At 37.7% G+C, this 24430-nt stretch overlaps 1 protein-coding gene across 1 annotated transcript in view; it reads right to left on the reverse strand.

Moving 5' to 3' along the window:
* The window catches only part of PREX2 (phosphatidylinositol-3,4,5-trisphosphate dependent Rac exchange factor 2), a 268776-nt gene that overhangs the window by 132899 nt on the left and 111447 nt on the right, over positions 1–24430 (reverse strand). Inside the window, exons 9-15 of the mRNA XM_089898597.1 lie at positions 22456–22605; positions 19431–19575; positions 15434–15534; positions 8427–8530; positions 7670–7719; positions 5031–5106; positions 954–1026 (exon numbers count right to left, since the gene is read on the reverse strand). Of these exons, the coding sequence (XP_089754723.1) occupies positions 954–1026; positions 5031–5106; positions 7670–7719; positions 8427–8530; positions 15434–15534; positions 19431–19575; positions 22456–22605 (699 nt within the window). The remainder of the gene's footprint in view (positions 1–953; positions 1027–5030; positions 5107–7669; positions 7720–8426; positions 8531–15433; positions 15535–19430; positions 19576–22455; positions 22606–24430) is intronic.

The following is a 24430-nucleotide window of genomic DNA, read 5'->3' on the forward strand; positions in this document are numbered from 1 at the left end:
TATTTAGATAAAATTGCTGCTTGTTGATACTTTAAAGAGAAAAATAATCAAAACCTTTGAAGGTTGATATTATAGTTTTAATCCCCTATAATGATGTCATTCCTTCCATTCCATTGTTGGCTCTTCAAAGACAGATATTTCTCCTATCACAACTCATACAGTGGTCCAGAGATACTAGAATGTAATGGAATTCCCAAAGGAATATACGATAACCAAGGATGCTCTCAAAATCGCTGTTAACTTTTGCTGTACTTCTTTTCTTTGGAAAGAGGTAACAACTTTCTGAGTGTAATTGACAAATAGGTACAAGAGCTATCAAATATACACATATGCAAATATTAACAATGAAAAGAGATTGTTTGGGTTTATGGAATCTATAAGATGGTATGAATAGAGAGGGAAAACTAAGTCTCATTATTTTTATAAATTGAAGGGAAATGAAGTCATCAAACAAGAAAGAAATTCAATCTTTAATTAGTAGCCAAAAAGAAACAGATTTATAATTTTGTTCTCTGAGATAATTTTGAAAGCATTTTTCTAAAAATAACAATAAATGTTCAGATTAAATGCTCTCATTTAATCATTTTAATATATACTGGCATTCAAAAAAAAAAAACATGGGTCTGACCTAAAATAGTTTCAAAGAGATATATCAGCTTTTTTTTTTTTTTTTTTAGAAACTTCTAGTTCAAGCTGTTGCTTTTTTGGGATCAGTCGAGAAAAACAGAAGAGAAGTAATGGCAAATGGTAGATAAGAGTCGTTAGACACAGCAAAGGCACCAAAGTGACACTGAATGCAGACGTGGTGACCCAACAGGGACACATGGCAAGACCCAGACAGTCTTGCTGGTTTGTCTCTAGATGACTTCCCTGGAACACTGAGACACTCCCAGTGTCCTAACAAAACAAAACAGTGAAATACATCTGTAAGCTTCCACAATAACAATCCCTACCATGGTGCATAAATCCATTGTCACAGAGTCCAACGCCAAATATCATTGCCTCTTCTCTGGTGCGGCAATCCCCCTGTTAACCACAAAAGCCCTGTACAAGTTAATAGGCAACTGAAGATTCTGCTGCATCTTAACCGCGTTTGACATTTCAGCACTGTACTGACAAAGCCATTCATACATTAGGACAGACGCTGCTTTCATAAGGCCATGATCCATCTAAGGGTTATAAAACATTCACTTGATTATGAAAATATCTTCTTCTGACATTACATAAAAAGTAAAGATTTCATACTTCTTGAGAAAAATCATGTCTTATTTAAAAGGAAAAATACATAGGTAACTAAAATGTATTGCTACCACAAATGATCCCTTTCTCTTATTTCTTTGATCTTATATCGCAATTATGTATCAAGGAAATATCCTACATATTGAAAACTCACTAAATAAAACTTGCTAAGTAAAAATTATTATGCGTGATCTCAGCTATCACCTCCCTTCCACAAAATGGCCTTGCTCTTTAAGTACCCCCAAAGAAACCTACTAATCTAGGGTGACTCGTAAGACCCTAAGAGTGTGTTGTTCAGTGAAGTCAGCAAATGCAAGCTTCTCTTTCTCTATCTTGCCAAAAAAAAAATCAGCTCATATAACTGATCCCCAAAAGAAAGCCCAATGCAAACTTTTGTTATGATTTTTATCTAGAAAACATCTATTTTATTCATTTAAGTATGAATTCATATACAGTCTGCCCTCTGTCACCACGGGTTCAGCATCTGAAGATTCAACCAACCACGGATCAAAATTATTCAGAGAAAAAAAGTCCAGAAAGTTCCAAAAAGCAAAGCTTGAATTGCAGGACCAGACACTGTTTACATAGCATTTACATTACATCAGGTATTATAGGTAATCTTGAGATTACTTAAAGTACATGGGAGGTTATTTGCAAATACTACTCTATTTTATGTAAGGGACTTGAGCATCTGTGGATTTTGGTATCTTCAGGGGTCCTGGAACCAATCCCTCGTAGATCCCAAGAGGGCCGACTGCATATGAATATATATGTGTATGTGTGTGTGTCTATATGTCATGACAGTTGTATGTTTTACAGTTTAAGAAGTGCTTTCGTACATATTATCTCATTTTTCCAAGTCCTATGTTTTAGCTCTTAGGTACAATACTCTACCAAATCCATCCCCTCTTCTCTCTGGCTTCTATTTCATTTCTGTCTCAACACCCTAACCCAGTGTTTCTTCATTTCACTTCTAAATTGCCATAATTTTTTCCTGTACTTTCTCTAACTTATTGCCTTTATAGAATTAAACTTCCTTACACAGGAATATCATGTTCCAAAACTTTACACTGACTCTCTTTTTTAATAATCGTAAAATATCAAAATTTTCTGTTGGGCTTTCCAGGCCTCCCATAATCCTAACTTCATTCTACCCCTCCAGCCTCATTTTCCAAAGGTGGGGTCACCTTCACTCTTGTTAAGCTGACCCCCCCAATTGTTACCCTTCACACATTTAAATTCTACCTATCTGTCTATCAAGGACCAAAACAAGTGCCACCTCATGCTGTGACAACTCCACCCCTCACTAATCCTGTTAACTAACAAGACATGTATAATCTGTATCTTTGGACAACGCATCTGTGCCCTTTTCAAAATATAGCTGTTACGTAACTTTTATGAATTTACTCAAAAGATTTTTTTTTCTGCCACAAAGTGTGCCAAGTGCTACAGAGAGTAAAGCACTCAAACAAAAAATACTTCCCTGCCCTCCAGCAATTCAAATCTGGTGAAGAACTTAGTCACTTAAAATATGGTATATAATAAGTACCATCATCCAAAAGCTATCAGATCTAGACTATACTCCAAACAACACATAGACTATCACATTGGAGTCAGTTCTCTATTTGGTCCCCTTAAGCTCTCCAAGTCAACTCAGTGTCCCGGTCAATGCTAGAAATTAAGTTTTATTATCACTTGAGAGCCTTGGTGGAAAGAGACCCTTACTTTTAAAATATCTCTTTTTCATCTTAGATTAAGAACTGTAACTTATCCTTCTCTTATCACACCATTACCATGTCTTTCTTTTCACAGCAAGCCCATATTGTCCTAATCTGAAGCTAGAGTTAATCAGGTCTGATACGTACATTTGGATACGTTTTACACCATCAGAATCATAAAGCTTAAGTGACAGAGAAGAGCTGACATATACAGCTAGTCCAGTAAGCAGAAAACAGCTGTAAATATAAAATCTAGAGAGATTAAGTGACTCAATCAAGTTTGCAGAACTGCTTATCAGCAAAACTGTCATCACACACCAGATTACCTGAATCCCAGTCCATTTCAATTTCTATTACGTACAATTTCTACAGATGCTGTCATAACAGACTACTAGGAAAAGCTGAAGAAAAAAAGAATTGCAACTTGGTCCGTTTTTTGAGCAACTTATTTTAGTCTTCTAATATTCACACTTGGAAAGTAAATGTGCCAAAAAGGAAAAAAAAAAAAAAGTTGATAACTGACTTCCTGAGTCAGAACTTTAAATATTTATTCAACATCAGCTTTTGCTTCAAAAAAACTTTCTTCAGTTTTCTCATATAATCAACATATAGTACAAGAATTCATGTGAATTCTGGAACAGTTTAATTTCTAGGTGAGATTCCAACTCTGTTACCAAACACAGAACCAATCCCAATGACACACACTGACCATAGTGTTATAAAAGGCTCTCACACTAGTAAACCCCCTGGACATAGGAATTTGGGTTTTATCTAAAAAGAACTGTTTGGTTTAATCTAAGATCTTAATTTCTAGATAAAATAAATCTAAGTGCCATAAAATGCAAAAATAGGTGGTCTTGGATAGTGTAGAAGTTAATATTAAAAATAAAAATCTCAAAATGTATGTGCACAGATGAATCAAATGGGAATTAAACATTAATATGTGAAACAAAAAATAAACATTTCTATGACTGAGCATCAAACGTTATTATCCACTTGCAACAAAGGAGGCAGGCTAATTTCTTCAATAACAGAAAAGTAAATTGACTCAAATATCCAAATGTAATGAGAACATTTCAACCAAGCAATATCCCCTTTCTCAAAATAGTAAGTTCTGTCAAAGTGGATATCAGTTTTCTTAGCCTTTTCTTCAATCCCTGGAAAACATTTGACTATTTATTACTTGATCTAGTACAATAAAACATTTAAATAAATTTATATTTGAATATCTATTATGATGGGCTAGATGCCTTGAGTTGCAAATAACATTTTCTCAATACCAGCTATCAGCTCCCACATTCTAAGAAGCAGAACAACAACCACAGCAAGTTTTATACTTTCCTATTTACAGTGTATGCAGATGGATACTGTATTTTTTTTGGGGGGGGAGGGGAGTGAAGCTTGAGAGTGGGCCCGTGGGGAGGGGTAAATATTTTGTGATGCTGTCTACCTATGGGCTTATAAAGTTTACAGCTGCATTAGGAGGACAAGCATTACCATTAGCATGAAAAGTAGGGCAGATCTCAGTTGCAAAAGCTTCTAGCCATACACATAGGGCAATACGTAAATGGTACACCTTATCGCATTCACCCATTCACCCTCCCCTGTTCACACTAATTGGAAATTTCAATCCATTTCAGAGAAGTAAAGCTCATATTATCAAAACACAATTATTATCTAACAGAGAAGAAGGCACAGGGAGATTAGAATATAACCTGCTAGGACTAAAAACCAGATACCTTAAAACAAATCAGTGAACAAAACATACAAGTAATTTTAGTACATGCACATTTATTTAAATTATACTTCGTTTCTTGATGGATCTCAGATGATATTTTTGAATCCAGAAACACCTTCCTCTTGAAAGACAATACTGCATAAAAATCAAGTCTGGGACTCTGAAGTCAGATGATCCAGGTTCAAATCCTAACTCTGCTTCATTTTAGCTGTATGAACTTGGTCAAGTTATTTCACTGTCTCATTGGCAAGTGGGAGTTTTAAAAAGTACCTAAATCACTTCAAAGTCTAAAGCAGCAATGAATGTAACTCAGTAACTTCTATTTGTCTATTTACCTGTGCAATTAACCAGTCTATCAGCTTGTTGGCCATAACCACAGATTTGTAGGTTCTTAAGTGGTAATCTTTATCTCTATAAAGGAAAGAGAAAGAAAAAACATTAAGCAAGAGGACAAGTAAGCACAAGGAACCATTTCATTTCGTATCAGTGTGCAACAGAAGAGTTTACTCAATGTAATTTGAATTGACTGTCCCACTTATGTGTAAATAAGACAGCTTTACAAGGTGTACACACCTGAAAATTCCCTTCACCAGCTCACACCAGAAGAAGAAACCCACAAGGATACCAAAACAGGACATTTCTTCTTTCACATTTTCCTATATCCAAACTGATTGTTAATGTTATGTTACCTGGTAATAACTTGGCTAGAAATACAATAGCTCATTAGTAAAAGAATAATAAAATAGAATTCCCTCCCTTTAAATCAAGACAGAGTCTATGAAAAATCTCCTCAAAGTACGGGAAATAAAGCAACCCCTTGTATTTCTGCTCCTAAGTTCTCCAGGAAGGCAGGATTTGCCCCAGAGGATTATTCATTAGGCTCAGCTGTAGTGGGAGACCTGAGGCCTGTCTTGAGGGAAACACACCGAGAACCTCGTTATTCATTTTCTCTGATCAGAGCACGGACTCAGCCACGCTGCATCCCCAGGCAGCCCCGGGAATCCTGGCTCTCCACAGCAGACTCTCCTTTCTGCAGACTTCCCAGTTCTGAGAAACGTTTCAAAGTCTAGTTAGATACCAACAAAGTGCTCATGATCAGAATAAGGTCCCAAGGGTGGAAACCTGTAATTCATTTACTTTGCAGGCCTGGATCAAAATGGAATGAGAAAACGACAGTCTTTTCAACATGTCAGAAAAATCCAAACTGCAATCAACTTGGCGTGACAAATAATTACTGGCTATATTCATGGTTCTTTAGCTTCTGTCAGTAGTTTACAATTAATATTGACATCATTTCATCCATTTTCATAAAAAGCTCCCTGAAACATGAATGAAATTTCTGAGAATTCAACAGTGAATGAACTAGTTAGCCAGTAATCAAGAGCATATTTTTAAAAATCTTTTTAAGTCTACCTCCTTACTTCTGATACCTCATCACCCATTTCATCTTGGTTTCCATGTGTCAATAAGAAGGACAGGGTAGTCTTTTATAGACCACACGTGGGTCTGTGGATTCTTCACCCAAGTCATTTTTCTTTTCATAAGCTGAGTTCACACATGACTATCGTACATTCCATCTGTTTTATGGGGTTTTTTCTCGTAAATTTACCTTGCACAACTCATAAACCATCGTCATTTCTAGCCAAAGAACAATTCCTTCTTATCAGCTCTTTCAGAATGTAACTTTCTTGATAAGAAATCCCACATGGCTAAAATATATTTTCAGAACACATTTTCTCACATGTGAAACCTACATATACATACACATGTGGCCTGAAAAAATTATCCAGTATCGTTTTCTATTAGTTTAGCAGAAAAAAACCTTAAGTATCGAACCATCTTTTAGCATTACGTTATCCAACATATTCACAGAGTGCCTGTGCCAGGAATATAGCAGAGAATCAACGAATGTTGGTTCCTTTCACCTCTTTTTACTTTGTGAAGCCTGCTTGTGAAAGTGGACAGGGCATTTTCAGGAGTAACAGGTAAAATTCTGTCTTCTCCTTCGGGACCTGCAGTGTGGGCATTCCAACACTTACCAGCAACTTTTGGAATCTTTTTTTTTTTAAGCTCTGCATTTCCTTGGAATTGGAAAGCAGAGTGAAAAACAGAAACACTGTCCATCAAACGTTTGGATTCTACAGCCACGACTGAAAAGCCTCTATATTCATTTTAGAAATAGTATGTTCATTTTTCTGTTTCGAAAAGTATGTTTTAGTCAATAAACTCCAAATGATATCTGGCCGTCTGAAATTAGTTTTACATTACATTACATCCTACCAGTTAGTGTATACCAGTGCATATTACAAAAGTACTGATGATCTCTATTAGTAATCATAACATAGAACTCAAAGTTTCCTGCTGTTTTTCTAAAGAGATAAACTGAAAATGAATCCTGATTTCTCTTTAAAAAACAAAAAGGCATCTCTTCAGAAGTTAAAACATGGTACAGAAAAAAAATGAGAAAATTATAATTATTAACTCCAAATCAATTCTTAATTTTCAAGTGCAAAATTTTTTCTTTGGATAAAAGATGATTAAAAAATTATTGTGAAATAAAATACATATCCAAGATTTGATTACACAGTCTAATGAAAAAAATTAGTATACAAATAACCATAATGGTAAATATTTATAGTAAACAGTATTTTGGAATCCTCTACCAACCAGCCAACTATTATTTATTAAATATTAACTGAAGGTGGATCATTTCAAAATCAAGCCTGTAATTTACTATGAATTAATGGCAAATAATTTTAGAAATCAGAATAAAAAAGAGTAGAAGAAATGGTATAATTAGAGCCTCAGAAAATTCAGAAATATTTTCAGATAAATTGTGACTTAATCTTTAAAAGTAAAATTTTCACTTTGGGAAGAAAAACAAAATAAGTTAAGTTCCAGCTTAATAATATTTATCTAATATGCAATATAAATATTTCCATTTAACCTCCCAGAACTTAGAAACTAGACTCACCTTATCACTGGAGTAAATAGACTATGAAGACGGCAATATAATCGTACGCCCTATTGTAAAACAAAAATATGTCAAAAGCAAGTAAGATCACTCAAAGGACAAACCAATGAAATTTTGAATAAAACAGATTCACTGTCAACATGCTGAAATCATTACCCTATTATTCAAATGATACATTACATCATAAAAATAATATAACTTAAATCTTTAAAAACAGGATTAAATTGTGCTATGAATTTTTCATATACATATGACATATACATACACAGAGGACTTTTAAAACTATTTTCTTAAAATATAAAATTTCGAGATATAATGTAAACAGAATATAAATCTATGTAGTGGTCCATCATACTACTTGATCATTACATGTCAATATAAATTTTGTCAAGTGTACAAAGAAAACTGATATTACATAAATTTTATGTATTTATCTTTTTGTTAAATTTATTCAAGTATCATGACCACTTGTTGCTACATGTGAAACAGTTTTCAACAGATATAATCTTCTGAGTTATGCAATTGCACTATTCCCTTTTAGAATTAGATAAAGAGAATAAAAACAATGATCTAACATTCTAATTCTTAAAATAGCAAGAAAAAAATCAAGAGGTTTGCTTACGTACGTCATGTAAAAATTTTCTATACCGGCAGAATTATTTTAAGTCTCTCTACAGGATTTTATCTTGCTGAAGATAAGAATATAACGACAACACGAATTCTTTTATTGATAAAAGGTTATGGGAGAGGTTGTTACCTTTGAAATCACATCCTGCATCTCATTTCTTGGATAAAAGGTTCCATCATCATAGCGAAATCGATATAACATCTGTTCTGGTTTGAATTGATGTTTATCCGTAACTAAGAACATAAGAACAGTATATTAAAATCCTGACAATCTAAAAACTGGCAGATAAAAAACATATTCCCAAATACTGAAACTTTTAGTTTTATCAAAAGCTTTCATTTTCCTAACATAGTAATGCTAATCCAGTATTTTGATAGTAACATTCATGATAAGATTTTGTTATATAATATAGTTACAACTTCCATGTAATGACTGAAGAACTAAATTAAGGTTAGCCACATTAGGTAGCATAGCGTATGCATTTGTGCGTGTGTGTAGTGATTTACACTTAAATAGACGAGTTTGTGTTTTCTATTTCTTCACAATGCCACAAGATCAAGCAAAAAGTGCCCTTCGAATAGCAGATACTCCAACTAGTGGGTTATAATTTGATTCTCAGCCCCAGAAGTGAATTTTAGCATTTATCTGTCTTATCCCACAGCGATCAGGCCAAGACCACACATATACCAATCTTGACCATTTATCCTGTGTTTAGATCTTCAGAGTAGATTAGATAAATTCAGTATGTAACTGATTCCAAAATTTTAACAGTTTTCTTACACTGACAAATGCTTTTCTTACACGTCACTTAATTTTTTTTTTCCTCAGTGGAAAATGAGAGTGTGGTCAACCTTCACTTCCATCCTTAAGATAAGACTTTCCATTCATAAAGACTCCTACTAAACTTTCTCTCAAGTTTCCTTTTTTTCTAGGTAGTCTGATAAAAAAAAAAAAACTGTTCTAGAAAGGAAAGACCTCAAATTAAATCTCAAAGAGTTTACATTTAAATGTTTTATTTACAGGGAATGAAAAATTTGCAGAAGAGATAATTTTTGCAATCGGCTCTATTTTCACGATTACATAGAAGACTTTGACCTTTACTTTTTGCTAAAAATGTTGAAGGGGGAGAAAAATCTGTCAGAATTCTCATGAACTACATTGGTGAATCCAGAATAAAGCCAAGAGACTTGTAACACACACACACACACATACACACACACACGCACGCATATGCAAAGTTTCAGCAATTTCACCCTCATCTATCCAAACCAAATGCATGGCTTGCAGCCATAAAACTGAGACAGGCTTGCTGCCAAAAAGGGATAGACAACACAACTTTTGGCATCTTTTTTCCACATTAAGCCAAAAAGAAAAAAAAGCATATGTGAAAGAAAAATAAAATCGGAAGAAATATTTTGAAATCCTACGGCATGTTTCAAGACCAGTTATTTATTTCTCCTGTGCAATCTACCTATTCCCATTTTTATCCCTTAAGATTCATTGAAATAAGTTATTATATTGATGTTCCAAAATTCAAGGAAACTTGGGCCCAAAGGTATCTTGCCACAATAAAAGAAGTGGTGGTTCAACCTGTTCAAAATGGAATGCTTCACTGTAAGGTAAACTCTTGCGACTTTGCTAATGAATCTTGGGCTAATCTGCAACTCTATGCTGTTGCCTTGGAAAAACAGTGAATAGTTCTGCATACAAATCCACTCCCCCAACTTCTCGAGCATGGAAAATGGGTTTATAACCTTTATGAGAAAGGTTGCTGAATGACATTTTTTAAACAACTCTGTGATGCTGGATATTACCAGGGATGTACTGGTAAATGATGAACAGCTTGCTCTCTAGTGTTGTGGAAGAAGGAGCACTGCTGTGTAACATTCGCCAGTTTCCACGGTATCAAATACTCCCACGCTGGCCAATTTCCAGCTACCAAAATAAAGTCACTGAATACAGAATGAGAGGTACAGTGACACACTATTATTTAGTGTTTCCATCATACAAAAATGATAGACATAAGTAACACCAAGACCACAGATAACAATAAAATGTAGTAAAGTAATTAGGAAGTGATGAGTTCTAAGGATATAGTACCTTTGTTTATAATTTAGGTACTTATATGTTTATATAATTTAATTTTAATAATAGCTGTGCTTAACTACAAGCTTGCAATTTTTTAAAACATTTAATCACCAGCTCTCTACAGCTTTGACCAGCCAACTTCAGCACACCACTGGCTATAATGAATGAGCTCTCTGAATTCCCACATAAGCACTTATAATGTAAATAATAAAGCCAGACAAGAAGAACATTATCAACATATCACAGAGAAAGCATATGCTGTCTCAGCCCAAGAATTCCCAGTACAGCAAGGCTTTGCCCCTGATGAAGTTCTCAACAATATTTGCAATGTGAATAATAGCATTAACAGTCAACTTTTTTTTTTTTTGCTGGCTCTTTATAAAACAGATGGCTCATTCAACTTTATTTTAGGAATTCTATTTTCACTAAAATGCAGCTGGAACCACATACTAATGAAACTAGCCTGCTTGGCCCATATTTCTTCATTCTAATAAAATTATTAACGTGAAATTGCATAATATGTTCTCTTATCCTAGGCTTGGGAGAATCTCTATTAGTTAACTTTGGACACTAAAAAAAAAAGGTTACTTCCAGCAACAAAAGTTCTGTATACCAAATCGGACATTACAACTGATCAGATCCTGATAACAGTGACAGCACAGGCCCCTAAAATCAAACTGTGACCAACAGGACTTTTAATACAGTGTACTCAGTGCTAAATTTCTCAGCAAAAGAGTTAAGCAGGTTATAAATATCATTGTTCAAAAAGATTTCAATTCTTTTAAGTTAAATAATAAACTGTTCTTGAATTTGAAATTTCAGAATAAATTTTAATACAGAATTTACTACTTTCTTTTCAAAATTGTATTATTGGAAAAGGTGGTGTCTGAGGAAGGGGAGGAAAGTTGATTAGGACTGAGATTCTGATATCCGTTCCAAAAAAAAAAATCTTATGCTGTTGAATTTTTCTCTTTTAAGAGGAAGCAATTAAAATATTTTGAGACATATGTTAACAAAATAAGTAAGGGTGGTTCTCTCTGTGATTCCTTCCAGATCTTTCAGCAGTCCTGAACTGAAAAGGTCAGACTCTAGAGTACTATGTTCATGAAGAGATTGAATAAATATTATTCCAACTCCACTTTGTACTAACTTAAAATTGACTTGAATGTGTCTGCCTAGCTACGCATGTCTTCAGGGAAAGTAACAACAGTTTTGTTATTGTAAAGTAAGTAAAATTCCACCCATAATAGTTGTCTTCAATTTTCAGAACCTAATTCATTAAGTAAACAAGCAACTCTTCCTCATACAATTGCTGGATGACCTGTGTTGAAAGATGAAAGCAAGAGTGGATGGGTGACTTGAAAATAATCTTACAGCTCCTCTGAAAGGATAACCTCTCCTTGCACCCTGACCTTTCCAGCTTTGGGAATAAAGCTTCTCTAATATCCTGTTATCCGTTACAAGGTACCTCATAGTCAAAAAGGAAAATACTGTGACAAACTTAGCATAGCTCTTTCTAGAATATAGTTAAGTAATCCCATAGAAGTACAAAAACTTACATATCCATAATTTTTTAAACAATTTAATAGCAGCATCTGTTGTTGATAGATAGCTTTAAACCATTTTTTTCTGTTATTTCTAATTCATAAAAGATTAACGTGACTCAAATTAACAACAGAAGTCACAATAACCTCAACTGAAAACAGAAATGTTAAAAGTGATTTTTGTGACTATTATGTGCTGATATCATTGTAAAACATTAACAAATAAATATAATGATTACTCTGTCTTTCATATGATTTCATAGATCTTATACTGACCCAGGAGCTAAGCCTCAGGGGCAGAAATTGGGTAGTTTTTTACCAAATTGGTTTAGCTTTTGTTTTTCCCGCATATGCACATACAGGACATTTCTAGGAGCCTCTTGCAGCCAAGGGTGACCACATATCTGAGTTGTGCCCACGGACATGTGCACAAAAGTGATGCACAATGGGAAGGGTACAAACCCATTTAAAACAAACAAGAAACTCCACCCTTCCTTCAAGGTGACCTTTAGGAGCACTGTATTGAAGATGGAAGAACTTCTGTCGGGCACCAAAACTCTGCATGGAGCAGGGTGCCACCACCTCATCCTCCACCACTGACTGAACTGTACATGAGTGACAAATTAGCTTCTATAATGTAAGCCACTGTACTGGGGAGGTTTATTTGTTACAGCAGCTAGTGTTAACCAACACAGTTTTCCTTCTCAATAGTCCTTGCAAAAAATTAGTTCTCCCATCCTAGTAGATTTCTGTCTTGTCTGAAAGGAAATATTCCAGCAGCTGGATTTCTTGATGGACAAGGTAAAACAATAGGCTTAAAACTATTAGACCGTAAGAAAAAAAAGGTCGAGGGTTCATATTTACATACCTTCAAGTACCTAGCATAATATCTTACATGTAGAATGAAGGAAAGAATCAGTAAGGAAAGGAGTAAATAAAAGGTATCCCTAAACAGATTTTCCCTTCCTTGCTCTATTGGTAATACACAGGCCCTGGAAGTACACAGTCTGAATGGGAAAAGAATAATCACTTCTGAAGGTCAATGATTGTATACAAAACCTCTTTACATGCCACCTACTTCAGCTTTAATAGATTGCAGGATAAAACAAATACAGTCCATTCTTGTCCCAAATATATACTTGGTCATGGGGTTAGAAGAAGGGAAAGAGAAGCATAAAGAGGAAAGCCATCTAACTCAACATCTTTTCATTTTTACTTATAAGATACTGGATGACGCTTCTTAGCATACTAGATGCTAAATGGTGTTTTAATGGCATTAGTGAACCAAGTACAAAATCAAATACAATTTATCAACATTATCTGTTTGCTCAAAATATAATTATTCATTTATTCACTCACTCAGCAAATAATTTATTAAGCACCTATATGTGCTGGGCATTCTAGGTGTTTGCTGTATATTAACACACAAGGCTCCTGTTCTCACGGTGCTTATATTTTGACTGCAGTCTAGAGCAGGGATGGGAGATAAAGAGAGAAATATTAAACAAAGAAACAAAACAACATGATAATTTCAGAGAGTGATAAGTAGTACATGAAGAAAATTTCAAAAATTTAAGAAGTAGTTTATTGGAATAACGGGACTGGGTAGGATTCTAAAAGGCAGAGTGTCATGGAAGATGAGTCATAATACAGAGACTTTTGTCGTTTCATTCACTGCTGTGTCTCCAGCACCTAGAAAGGTCACTGGCATATACTAGGAATTAATAAGCAATTGTTGATTGAGAACAGCAAGAGCAAAGATCCTAAATGGGGAGTCATCTTGGAGTGTTCAAAGAAGAGAAAGAAGGTCAGAGTGGCCCCAGTGTAACAAGTTAGGTACAGCACTATGTGATAACTCAGAGAGGAAGTCAGGGGCCCTGTCATGTAGGGCGTTGTGGGCCATGGTAAGAGATTTAGGTTAAGATGTCTGGACTTTTCTTTAAGTGTAATGAGAAGCTAGTAGATGCCTGTAAGCAGGAGAACGCCTGAATCTTACATATGTCTTAAAAGGTCTCTTCAGCCATTACCTGGACAGCGTTCTACGGGGATGGAGGACAAATGTGGAAGCAAGGACAGAGAAGGTGGTGACTGGGAAAAAGGTGGAGATCCTGGAAGGGAGAGCGGTGGTCTAATTAGAGGCCTGTTTGGTGGTAGGGCTTACAGGGCTTGATGGCATGAAGGAGAAAAAGGAATGCCAGGGGATTCCTATCTGGGTAGATGGTGGTACATTATATTGGCAGCATCTACTGTGGTGGGGAAAAATCTGGAGGATTTAGTTTGTTTTCACCTCACTCTAATTTAGAAAAAACAATGAACATCAAAACACCATAGCCAAATATCCATATTTATTCACAGTTCCTGCCTTTTTCTCCTCTCCCACATTTTGCATTAGAAATTCTTCAAGCTTTTATTCTTAGTCCCATGATCACTGCTTTCTTGTTTTTTGTTTGTTTGTAGTCTCTTATAGATGTGCTAAGAACCTCATGCTCTCTTGAAATGATTCCCAAATCTGACCCTCACACTCTCTCTACCCCGAGTGTTACACCCACACATTCTCAACCTCTTGCCGAACGCTCCCCTGCAGATGTTTCATACCCAATCCACCGCAAGCCCTTCACCTTCCCCCCAATGCTCATCCTCTTGAATTAACTATGTCTGTCATCCAGACAAAAAGCTCAGAATAATCTGACCTCACCCCTCACTCTTCACCTCCTAAGTCCAAATAGACATCAAATACGCTATCTCAGCTTCTCCAGAATTTCTTGAATGGGTCCCTCTCATCATGCCATGGACACGGCCCTGGTCCTCTCCCTCCTGGGGAAGGAAGGGTCCCCATGGGCAGGGATCTCTGTAATCTCTAACTCTCCACTCATCTGTTATCTCCAAAATCAAGATCTGGTCACTCCTCTGTCTCCAGATGCCCATCACCTCCTCATGTCCCTCAGAAGAAGCCCCACATACACAGCCAGCAAGTTAAAATCTGCTGGGATCAGGTATTTGCCTACCTTTCTCACCACACCCCTCATCCCAGCATATTCATCCGTGAAGGATACGGTCCTGCCACGTGAGACTCTGCGTTAGTTCTGAAGAGGCCACCGTGAACCTTCCCACTCCCGTGTCTGAGTGCTACTACTTCCTCAGGGTGGAATGTCCTTCTGTCTTCTGTCCTTGTCAGAGTTCCATTCATTCTACAATGCCCAGCACGAAGGCCAATTCCCTCACAAAGCATCCCAAATACTCTAGCTAGAACTCGTCGTTCCTTCCTCTTCAGTCCCGCATCACTTACCTGGAATTCTGTGTTGGAACTGTCTGTTTCAAGTTAAATATATCACCATAAACCTATACTCCCTGAAACAATATTCTATATAGATGAGGCACTCAAAGATGTTGGAAAAAACATAAGCATCCTATAATGTGGAGAAGTTTTATAAACTAAACTGATCAATGCAATGAAGATACACGTAATTTGTGGATAAATAAATAGGCGATTAATAAAATAATTACCATGATGGATGATTCCATTTTCTAACAATGCTTGTCCCAAGTGAACACCTTCCTCAGGCCTGTGAATCTCTCCAATTTCCAACAGCCATGACACAAATTCACTGCAACAGAAATCCAATGAAGTTAAATCATTAATTTTTTTCCCCCAGGAAGTCTATCCTTACCATGCATTAAATTCAAGCAGCTATGAAAGGAGTCTCAAAATATAAAGGAATGCTTGCAGTGCATTTCACATACATTGTTTTCACATATGCAAGGCCCACAGATATAAATTGGACCCTATTCTAGAAAACTCATGTCCATACATTCAGACTTACCTAAGCTATACTTAATAACTATTCAGCTTATTGAGACCTTTAGTAACACAAAGGGAAAATTCTAAAGTAGCTTTAACTATAGGTTATTATGCACATAAAAGCAAATTTGGGACGAAAGAGAAAACAACAGATCCTAAAGACAGCTAAACGACAGAACTAGATAGAGTAATAATGACTTAATATAAGACATAAACTGTCTAAAAGTAGCTTTCCAGGCACAAAGAACCAGTGGGTTTGAAACTCCAAGAGGGCAGACAAAATTAAACTGCATGCCCTGTATGGTAGACAGACTTCTAAAGATGTTCTCCCACCCCCCTGTCAGGAATCCTACCCCTTGGTTTGTCAATCAAATTCCAATCTAGGTAGCCCTGTGAATGGACTGGCATATGTAATTAAAATCCCATGTCAGTTGTCCTTAAAATATAGAAATTATCCACGTGGGCCTGACCTGATCAGTTGAGCCCTTTGAAGCAGCATTTTCTCAGGCTGGTGGCACAAGAGGAAGTGAGAACAAGTAAAAGCACGGGAAAGATTCAATGTGCCACTGCTGGCTTTGCAGCAAGAGGGGGGTCATATACCAAGGAATATAGACAACCTCTAACGGAGAGCAGCCCTGGCCAATGGCCAGCATGGAGGCGGGGGCCTCACGCTTACAACTACAAACGATTAAGTTCTGCCAACAACCCGAATGTGCTGGAAAGTGGATTCTTCCTCAAACGCTCAAGATAAGGGCCCAGCCCCTGCTCTGCCAACACCATGATTCTGCCCTTGTGAGACCCTTAGCACGGAACCTGGTCTAACTCACCTGGACTTCTGACCTACAGAAATACAGGCTAATACACGGGCATTGTTTTTAAGTCACTAAATATATGGTAATTTGTTTCGCAGCAATAGAAAACTGATACACACCAAAAGACACAGAGAAGTCTGACTACCTTGTTTTCAAATTTTAAAATTACTTGGTAAATTCATTGTTATATCTAAACTGTCATCCATGAGGAATACTCCAACACGAAACCAACCGTCAGAACTGTCTATCGCACACATCTGCTGTGGCTGAGAAAGGCCACTGAGGACCACAGCTCACATCTTTCAGCATTTCGGGAGAGGATGGGGGGCCCCAGCATCTCAGATAAGAGAAGTGATGTTTTATAACACTTAGGAGAGCTTCAGCTCAGTACTGATTTTTTTTTATGGCCAGGTGGTATCATTAGGAGAACACAGAGACTTATTACAATAAAATATTTAATCATGCTCATATTTAAAAAGCTAACATTCGAACTCTTACATTAACTAATGAATATATTTTAGAATGGTTTTATTTTTTGCACAGAGGCCAGAGAAGCAAAGCTATGGAAAGTGTCAGGAAATTACTTTTCCATTTATTTCAAAACTAAAAGCAACACATATGGTAAAGCCAAATAACCAAGGGATACAGAAATTCAAAACTGGATGTCTAGTCTACAATGCACATTTTAAGGCAGAAGAAGTTGTTAAAGTTCTTTATATGCTTCTATTAAATAAGAACCATCCAAAAGAAAGAAAATAAAAGTAAAGTAGAATATAGTATAGGGGTTAAGATCATGTACTTTGCAATAAAACAACCTGGATTCAAATCCTGTTTCTGTCTCTACCAGCTGCATGATGTTGGGTTAGTAAATTTAGCTCTCTAAGCCTCAGGTTTTTTCCTCAATGACATAGAATTAATAAGACTATCAACCCCATAGTGCTGTCCTGGAGTTAAACATAATAGTGTGGGTAGAGGGTTAATAAAACCCCTTCTTCAATAAGGACAAATTTGACCCTGGGTTAGCTTTCTAGCTCTGCTTCCCTAGAAACCTGATGAAGGTCAGGTGTCAGATGTGTAACTAGGCAGCACTGCTTGTGGTAAAAATGGCTTCTGATGGCTCAACTCCATACTTATATGGTGAGAAGCCATAGCCTGGTATGACTCTCTTGTAAGTGGGCACGCGATCTGGGGACCCTGGAAGTTATGCCCATGAAGTTGTTACGAGAAAGAGCGTCTTCTTTGCAACATGGGACTTAGAAACCAAGAGGGGCTCACAGCTGCTCTTTCCTTTGCACAAGAACCTTCACTTGGGGCACAGCCAACACAAGCAGCTCTAGCTTGCTGGCAGCTGTGTGTCCTGCTGGGAGCACCACCCCACTGAAGAAGAGGCCCCCTGCTGCCCTGAAAGCACTGGGTTTCCTGGCCTGTATTCTAACGGGGTTGGGATTGGTGTGGCCTATGGTGAGCTTGTGTGCCTGCATAACTAATTAAGAAGACATGCTAAAATATAATGAACACTGCTGTAGAGTAAATCCTAAGAGTCAGCACAGGGAAAAAAATGTTTTTCTATTTCTTTAACTTTGTATCTAAATGAGATAATGGATGTTCACTAAAGTTACTGTGGTAAACCTTTCATGATGTATGTAAGTCAAATCATTATGCTGCACACCTTAAACTTATACAGTGCTGTATGTCGACTGTATCTCAATAAAACTGGAAGAAAAGAAAAAAAAACAAGACATTCTGGTAGGTATTACAGGTAAGCACTACAGGAAAGAGAATTTTAACTCTCCCCAGTCTCTCAACTAGCCAGTGGCAGGACCAGATTTGAGTGGGGACAGTCTGATTGTGAAGTCTGGGCTATGAACTACCTCTCCAGTCTACTTTTATAGCGTTGACACTGGCATTTACTAGCTGTATGAACGTGGGCTAGTCACACTCCCTGATCACTAGTTTCTGAATCTTTAAAAACTATAAGGTTTTTTGGGCTTCCCTGGTGGCGCAGTGGTTGAGAGTCCACCTGCCAATGCAGGCGACACGGGTTCGTGCCCCGGTCCGGGAAGATCCCACATGTTGTGGAGCAGCTGGGCCCGTGAGCCATGGCCGCTGAGCCTGCGCGTCCGGGACTGCGCTCCGCAACGGGAGAGGCCACAACAGTGAGAGGCCCGCATACCGCAAAAAATAAAAATTTTAAAAAAATAAGGTTTTTAACTCCTAAGTATGTATTGGAGGATTGGAAATAATTATCGAAGAAGCCAGCACAAAGCCTGCCCTAAGCAGAGCTACCTGAAGGCATCCCCCCCACCTGCTTAACCAGGGACTCCCACTTGCAGCCGTGCAGTCGGCTACAGAAACCAAAGGACATACAATCAATCTGCTCTGGGCTGAACAACCAAGCGACCTCCTTGCCTGTTCCTGTGTGCCTGGCCCCGCGCGTGACCCACTTTTTCAGACTCTCCATCTATATCCTTTCATCCTTAGCCCAGCTGTCTAAATTCTGAATTGGTAGTGTAGACTGTGTGCCCTTCAGCGTAACTGACTCTCAGGCCCTGTATTCATGTCCCTGCCGGACTCTGTCCCTACAGGCAAACCCGCCTGCCCTCCCGCCCCTGCCTGACCCCAGCCTCTGCTTCACCCCTGAAACACAGTATATCAGAAATTACTGAAGTCGTGGATGAATGGATGAATGCCTTAACTTTTCTGGTCAGGATTCCTGGCTCTATGTCCACTCCCTCATCCCACTATGGCCCAGGAAATGCTGATAGTAAAGAAAGATTCAAAAACACTTAGGAGAATATTTTTTAGAGAAAAATGAGTGACTAAAAAAAAGTTAACACACGAGATCATGAAAATATGAAAGAAATACATGCACCCGGACTACCAACCCTACCTTCCAAGAAAGCATTTAGGGAACGTAGTCAGTTTTCTTTTTCTGTCTTTGATCAGATTTCCTTGTTTGCACATCATTTTATAAAGTTTCTCACCCTGTTCAGAGATCATTACCCAGGTGTCTTGCTCCATTCCTAATTTTAAACCTATCGAAAACGAAACACAGGACAGGTAACTGAAAAAGTCTCTTCACTCGTTCATGTCTTCGTTAAACAAACATTCATTGTGTGTCTACCACGTGCTGGGGGCTGTGGATACAGAGCTCCTATGATAGGGCCCTGGTTGTCAAGAAGCTCATAGGGTACCAGGGAGACAGTCAGGGCAAGATGCCCGGGGCCATATGGCACCTTTGGGCAAACTGTGCCCCAGAGGCACACAGTTTGGCCAGCGGAGGAAGAACAGCTGTATCTCAGACACTACAGTTTGGCCAGCGGAGGAAGAACAGCTGTATCTCAGACACTACTGAACCCCTTCTGTAGGACTAGATCAGCACAGCTGGACACGGTGGCCCTGGAGACAGCCTTAGAGGGAAAACTGTGCCACAGCAGAGACATATTCAGAGAACTTCGCCTCTATCTGAGAAACAATAGGAAAAGTTTCACAGAAGGGCTGTGTTTGAATGCAAAGGTATGAACAGGATTTCCAGAGAAAGAAAGTATTCACGAGGGCCTCTGAGGGATGCAGCACGGAGCCCTGGGTTTCAGGTGACAGGACAGGAGGTGGATGGAGGGGTGAGCAGGGTCCATACTCAACTGCAGTCTCAGCGTATTTCATTCCTTCTCTACTGGGAGAACATCTACATGTTTTAAACCAGAGGGAGGGGGAAGGCAGAGTAATGAAGGAAAGGAAGTTCAGAGGACAGTGTAGGGAACAAACTGAAAGCGGGAGGGTTTAAAAAGAGGGAGACAATTAGGAGAGACCCGCCGAAGTTCAGGGAAGCTCAAGTCTCTGTAAACAACAGCAGGTTTGGAAGTTCAAGTGGAGTCCAAGGGTCAGCTGATTAAGTGGGCATGGAGCTCCAGAGAGACGACAAGGCTGGACATAAAGATTGAGAACCTGGCAGTGCAGAGTGGAAGTTAATCTGATGGGAAGAGACAACGCAGAGCAGGCAAGGAAGTTTAGAGGTGACCAGTGCCAAAGGGGAAATCCTGGGAACACTGACAATCAGCAAATGGGACTGATGAAGAACTGTGGCAGAAGAAGAAGAAATTCTTGGATTATTTTTAGTCTTCTAGCTACTAAATTCCTTACTAAAATTTTATTCTTTACTATGGAGAAGCCATTAACATTGGTCAGTAATAGTGAATAAGAGTAGAGCCTGTTGGGGCTTCCCTGGTGGCGCAGTGGTTGAGAGTCCGCCTGCTGATGCAGGGGACACGGGTTCGTGCCCCGGTCCAGGGAGATCCCACATGCTGCAGAGCAGCTGGGCCCGTGAGCCATGGCCGCTGAGCCTGCGCGTCCGGAGCCTGTGCTCCGCAGCAGGAGAGGCCCGCGTACCACAAAAAATAGAGCCTGTTAACATAAGCAGAGTTATAGAATGTGCTTTCTTTCTTCCTTTTTTTTTTTTTGGTCTTAAGGGTATTTATATGCATAGCCATTCTGGGAAGAGTTAAGGTTCAACTTGATGAAAAATTCAATTTACCTTCTAAATGATTTGTTATGCTATTTGAATTGACTGCTAGATTCAACAAAACTTAAAAGAGCCAATTATGCATTCATGATCTCTGTTTTAAATTTTTCTGTCTGGTTCTTCATCTAAGATCAATCAAAGGAGTAAGTATTTTTAAATGTTTTGGAGATACTTATAAAAAGGTATGCTATGCATATTTTAATCAAGGTAGAAACTCTCTACACCCTTCATGGGGAAATACCTAAAGACGGAGGAAGCAACTCTTTGTGTTCCAAAATTTTGTCACCAGTGAGATATTTTATATCTAGATCTCTGAGAAAAGGAATAAACACTGTCACGTTTCTCATCAATTATTTGGTAAAGAAAATAGTAGTTATACAAGCATTTCTATTTCCTAGCTGAATTACAGAAATACGAGTACTTGCAGATAAACGTCATACAACTGAGTATCACCAGACCAAATACTGTTTGCAAACCTTGATAAAAACATGAAGTGAATTTGAGCTAGGCCTCCTTGTGTGAACAAGCTCCTTACTGAGTTACATTACATTCTGTGGCATTGTAACAATATTAAAAAGTTAATATTCATCCAAATTGCCTTATTTTATAATTAGAATACCAAAATATGTGGCCTAGGAATTTCCAGTGTACTGTTAAATATAGAGGGAGCAATTGTTGCAGGCCCCACAGCACTGCATTATACTATTAAAGCATGTATCTTAAAGGAAAACTCTATAATGATGCTTTAGAAATGGCAAGAATAAAGTGCAAAGAAAACGGAACAAATTTTAAAGCAGGTGAAACTATTTGCTGTAAATTGAATGTCTGTGTGCCCCCAAATTCCATATGTTGAATCCTAATGCCCAATGTGATGGCATTAGGAGGTAGGGTCTTTGGCGATTAGCTCATGAGGGTGGAGTCCTCATGAATGGGACTAGTGCCCTTATTCAGGAGACCCCAGAGAGCTTTCATCCCTTCTGCTAGGTGAGGACACAGTGAGAAGATGGCCATCCATGAACCAGGAAACAGCCCTCACTGGATACTGAATTTTGGCCTTCCCAGCCTCCAGAACTGTGATAAATGTATTTCTGTTGTTTATAAGCCACCCAGTCTAGGGTAATCTGTTACAGTAGCCTCAGTAGACTAAGACATTATTTAAGAGACACCACTAGCCACAATATAATTATTTTGCTAACTATATAATGTTTTCTTTTACTTTATTTCAGTAACAACATTGGAAGTATTCAAGAAGTATTTTAGCCTGGCCTTACATCACATAGTTAATCTAAGTGAACATCAGACACCATCTACTTTCTCATAACTTTTGCCCATTTTCTGCTTTCTTGTTAAATTGGAACCTTCACAAAGTATAATAATGCCCAATTCATACACCCACCTTTCCGTCGTTGTCTTTCTTTCAAAATAGCTTCAAACCATTCATGTTTCTCTTCAGGTGTTTTTGCCATACACACAAACCATTTATTTTTGGCTGTGTTATGTATCTTCCACCCATTAACAACAATGTGTCCACTGCTGTGGAAGTCAGCTGAAAATTAATAGGTAAAGGTGAATGAACAGATATAACATATATTCGAGTAATGCACTCATTCAAAAAAGGTCCAAAACCATGGAATTCTTCAAAATACCTTTGCTTTATATATGTGTATTGAAGACCATACAAATTTTAAAACTTGAAGAAACATTTATATATTAAATGCAGTCAGAACATTTCTAACTCACAACATTAACATATTACAGGAAATTAACCACCCAAGCTCATTAACATTCCTTTCCTCAATGTCCAAAAATATTGTTCAAGTTCCTAAAGCAATAAAACTTTTTTTTAAGATTTTTTTAATGTGGACCATTTCAAAAGTCCACATAAAAAGAATTTATTGAATTTTTTACAATACTGCTTCTGCTTTATGAAAGAAAAAATTCTTCTTTGACTGTGAATTCACATTTAATTGTCTTTTTCTAGATCTCACCATAATTTTGGCTAAACTGACATCCTGGATTTGAAAATGTCATCAGCAAACCCTTTCTGGCAGCTCCCTACCTAACGGCAGGCAGAGAATAGACATTAATTGTAACCAGCCTTTACTGGCATGAGAGTCTGCAAAGCAAAGATTTCAAGACAGAAACACATACAACAAATGCCTGACTCAGCATCTGTCTCAATTAAAGTGACATCTTCCACTGTCTCCCCCGAGAGACACTAAGAAGCTATGGTGGATTATAGGAGGTAAGCCACAGAACATAAAAGGTCGTGGCACTACACCTGTTGTTTGTTTCTTTTGATCTATTTTATTTGCTAAGTTCTGAGTAGAGGAAGAAATGGTTTGGTAGTCATTCTCCCAAAATCTGGTTCTCATAGTCTTTTAGCTCCAAAATCACCATAAATTATCTGTGAACAGAATGTTCCAAAAATGCATTATCGAATGATTCTGTCTAGGTGGGGGAGAGGGCTACTTTAAAAATTCCAGGTTACATTTGAGCCAGGATAGGATTATATTATATATATCATATATTAGTTAGATATTCTTCTAGCCATAATCTCATGAATACTCAGTAACAATTTCTGTTAATACAGAGATTTAACCTGACAGAGGATTTTCCCTTTTAAAGAAATTACCATCTGTTTTTAAAAGGAATTTTTGTACTTTTCTTCTTACCTTTACATATTTAATTCATATTCACAATGCACACAAAATAGCAGAACCTAATAATACACGTCAGATAAGCATCATTGGAATTAGTAAGGTAATAAAAATTATTATTGTAGTTCCTAATTAGGCCACCATCCCTCCTTAATATCTATAAAAATAACCAACTGAGAATTTATTATAAATTGCTGGAAAAAAAGGACAAATTATACGTGTTTCCACACCTCCCTCCCACAAGCTGTCACCTTACAAGGCCAGTATCACAAACAAGAACAAGCTCTTCAGATTCTCTCCCCTCTTCGAAAACCAGGCAAAGATTGCTAAGTGAACCGTAGCACTGCAGCTTAAAAGATCCCACATTCCCACTAGCGTTATTACCCCTTTACCCATACCCTAGACAAAGAAAACCACAAGAGCCACCTGCAGCCTGCAGTAATAAAACATCAGACTTACTTTAAAATGAGCATAATGTATTCCGCCCACAGAACATAGGGGAACTCAAGTTCAAGTGCCAAACTCACCAGAGTGGTGCTTCTGACCTTGTAGAGTATGTGCCCTGGGCAAGCCACCTCTGTAACCTTCCTTTCCTCCTGGGATTACTTGAGCCTGGCACTGCCCTGTTCACACCCCGCCGACTTTTCCTCCAATATTTTTCATTAGCAGCCATTTCTCAGCTCAAAAGCCTTTGGTAGCTCACCGCTGAAT

This window comes from Delphinapterus leucas, chromosome 17 (genome assembly GCF_059928025.1).
Source record: "Delphinapterus leucas isolate spDelLeu-1000000601 "Yukka" chromosome 17, BTC_Dleu_Yukka2, whole genome shotgun sequence".
In the NCBI taxonomy this organism is placed as follows: Eukaryota; Metazoa; Chordata; class Mammalia; order Artiodactyla; family Monodontidae; genus Delphinapterus; species Delphinapterus leucas.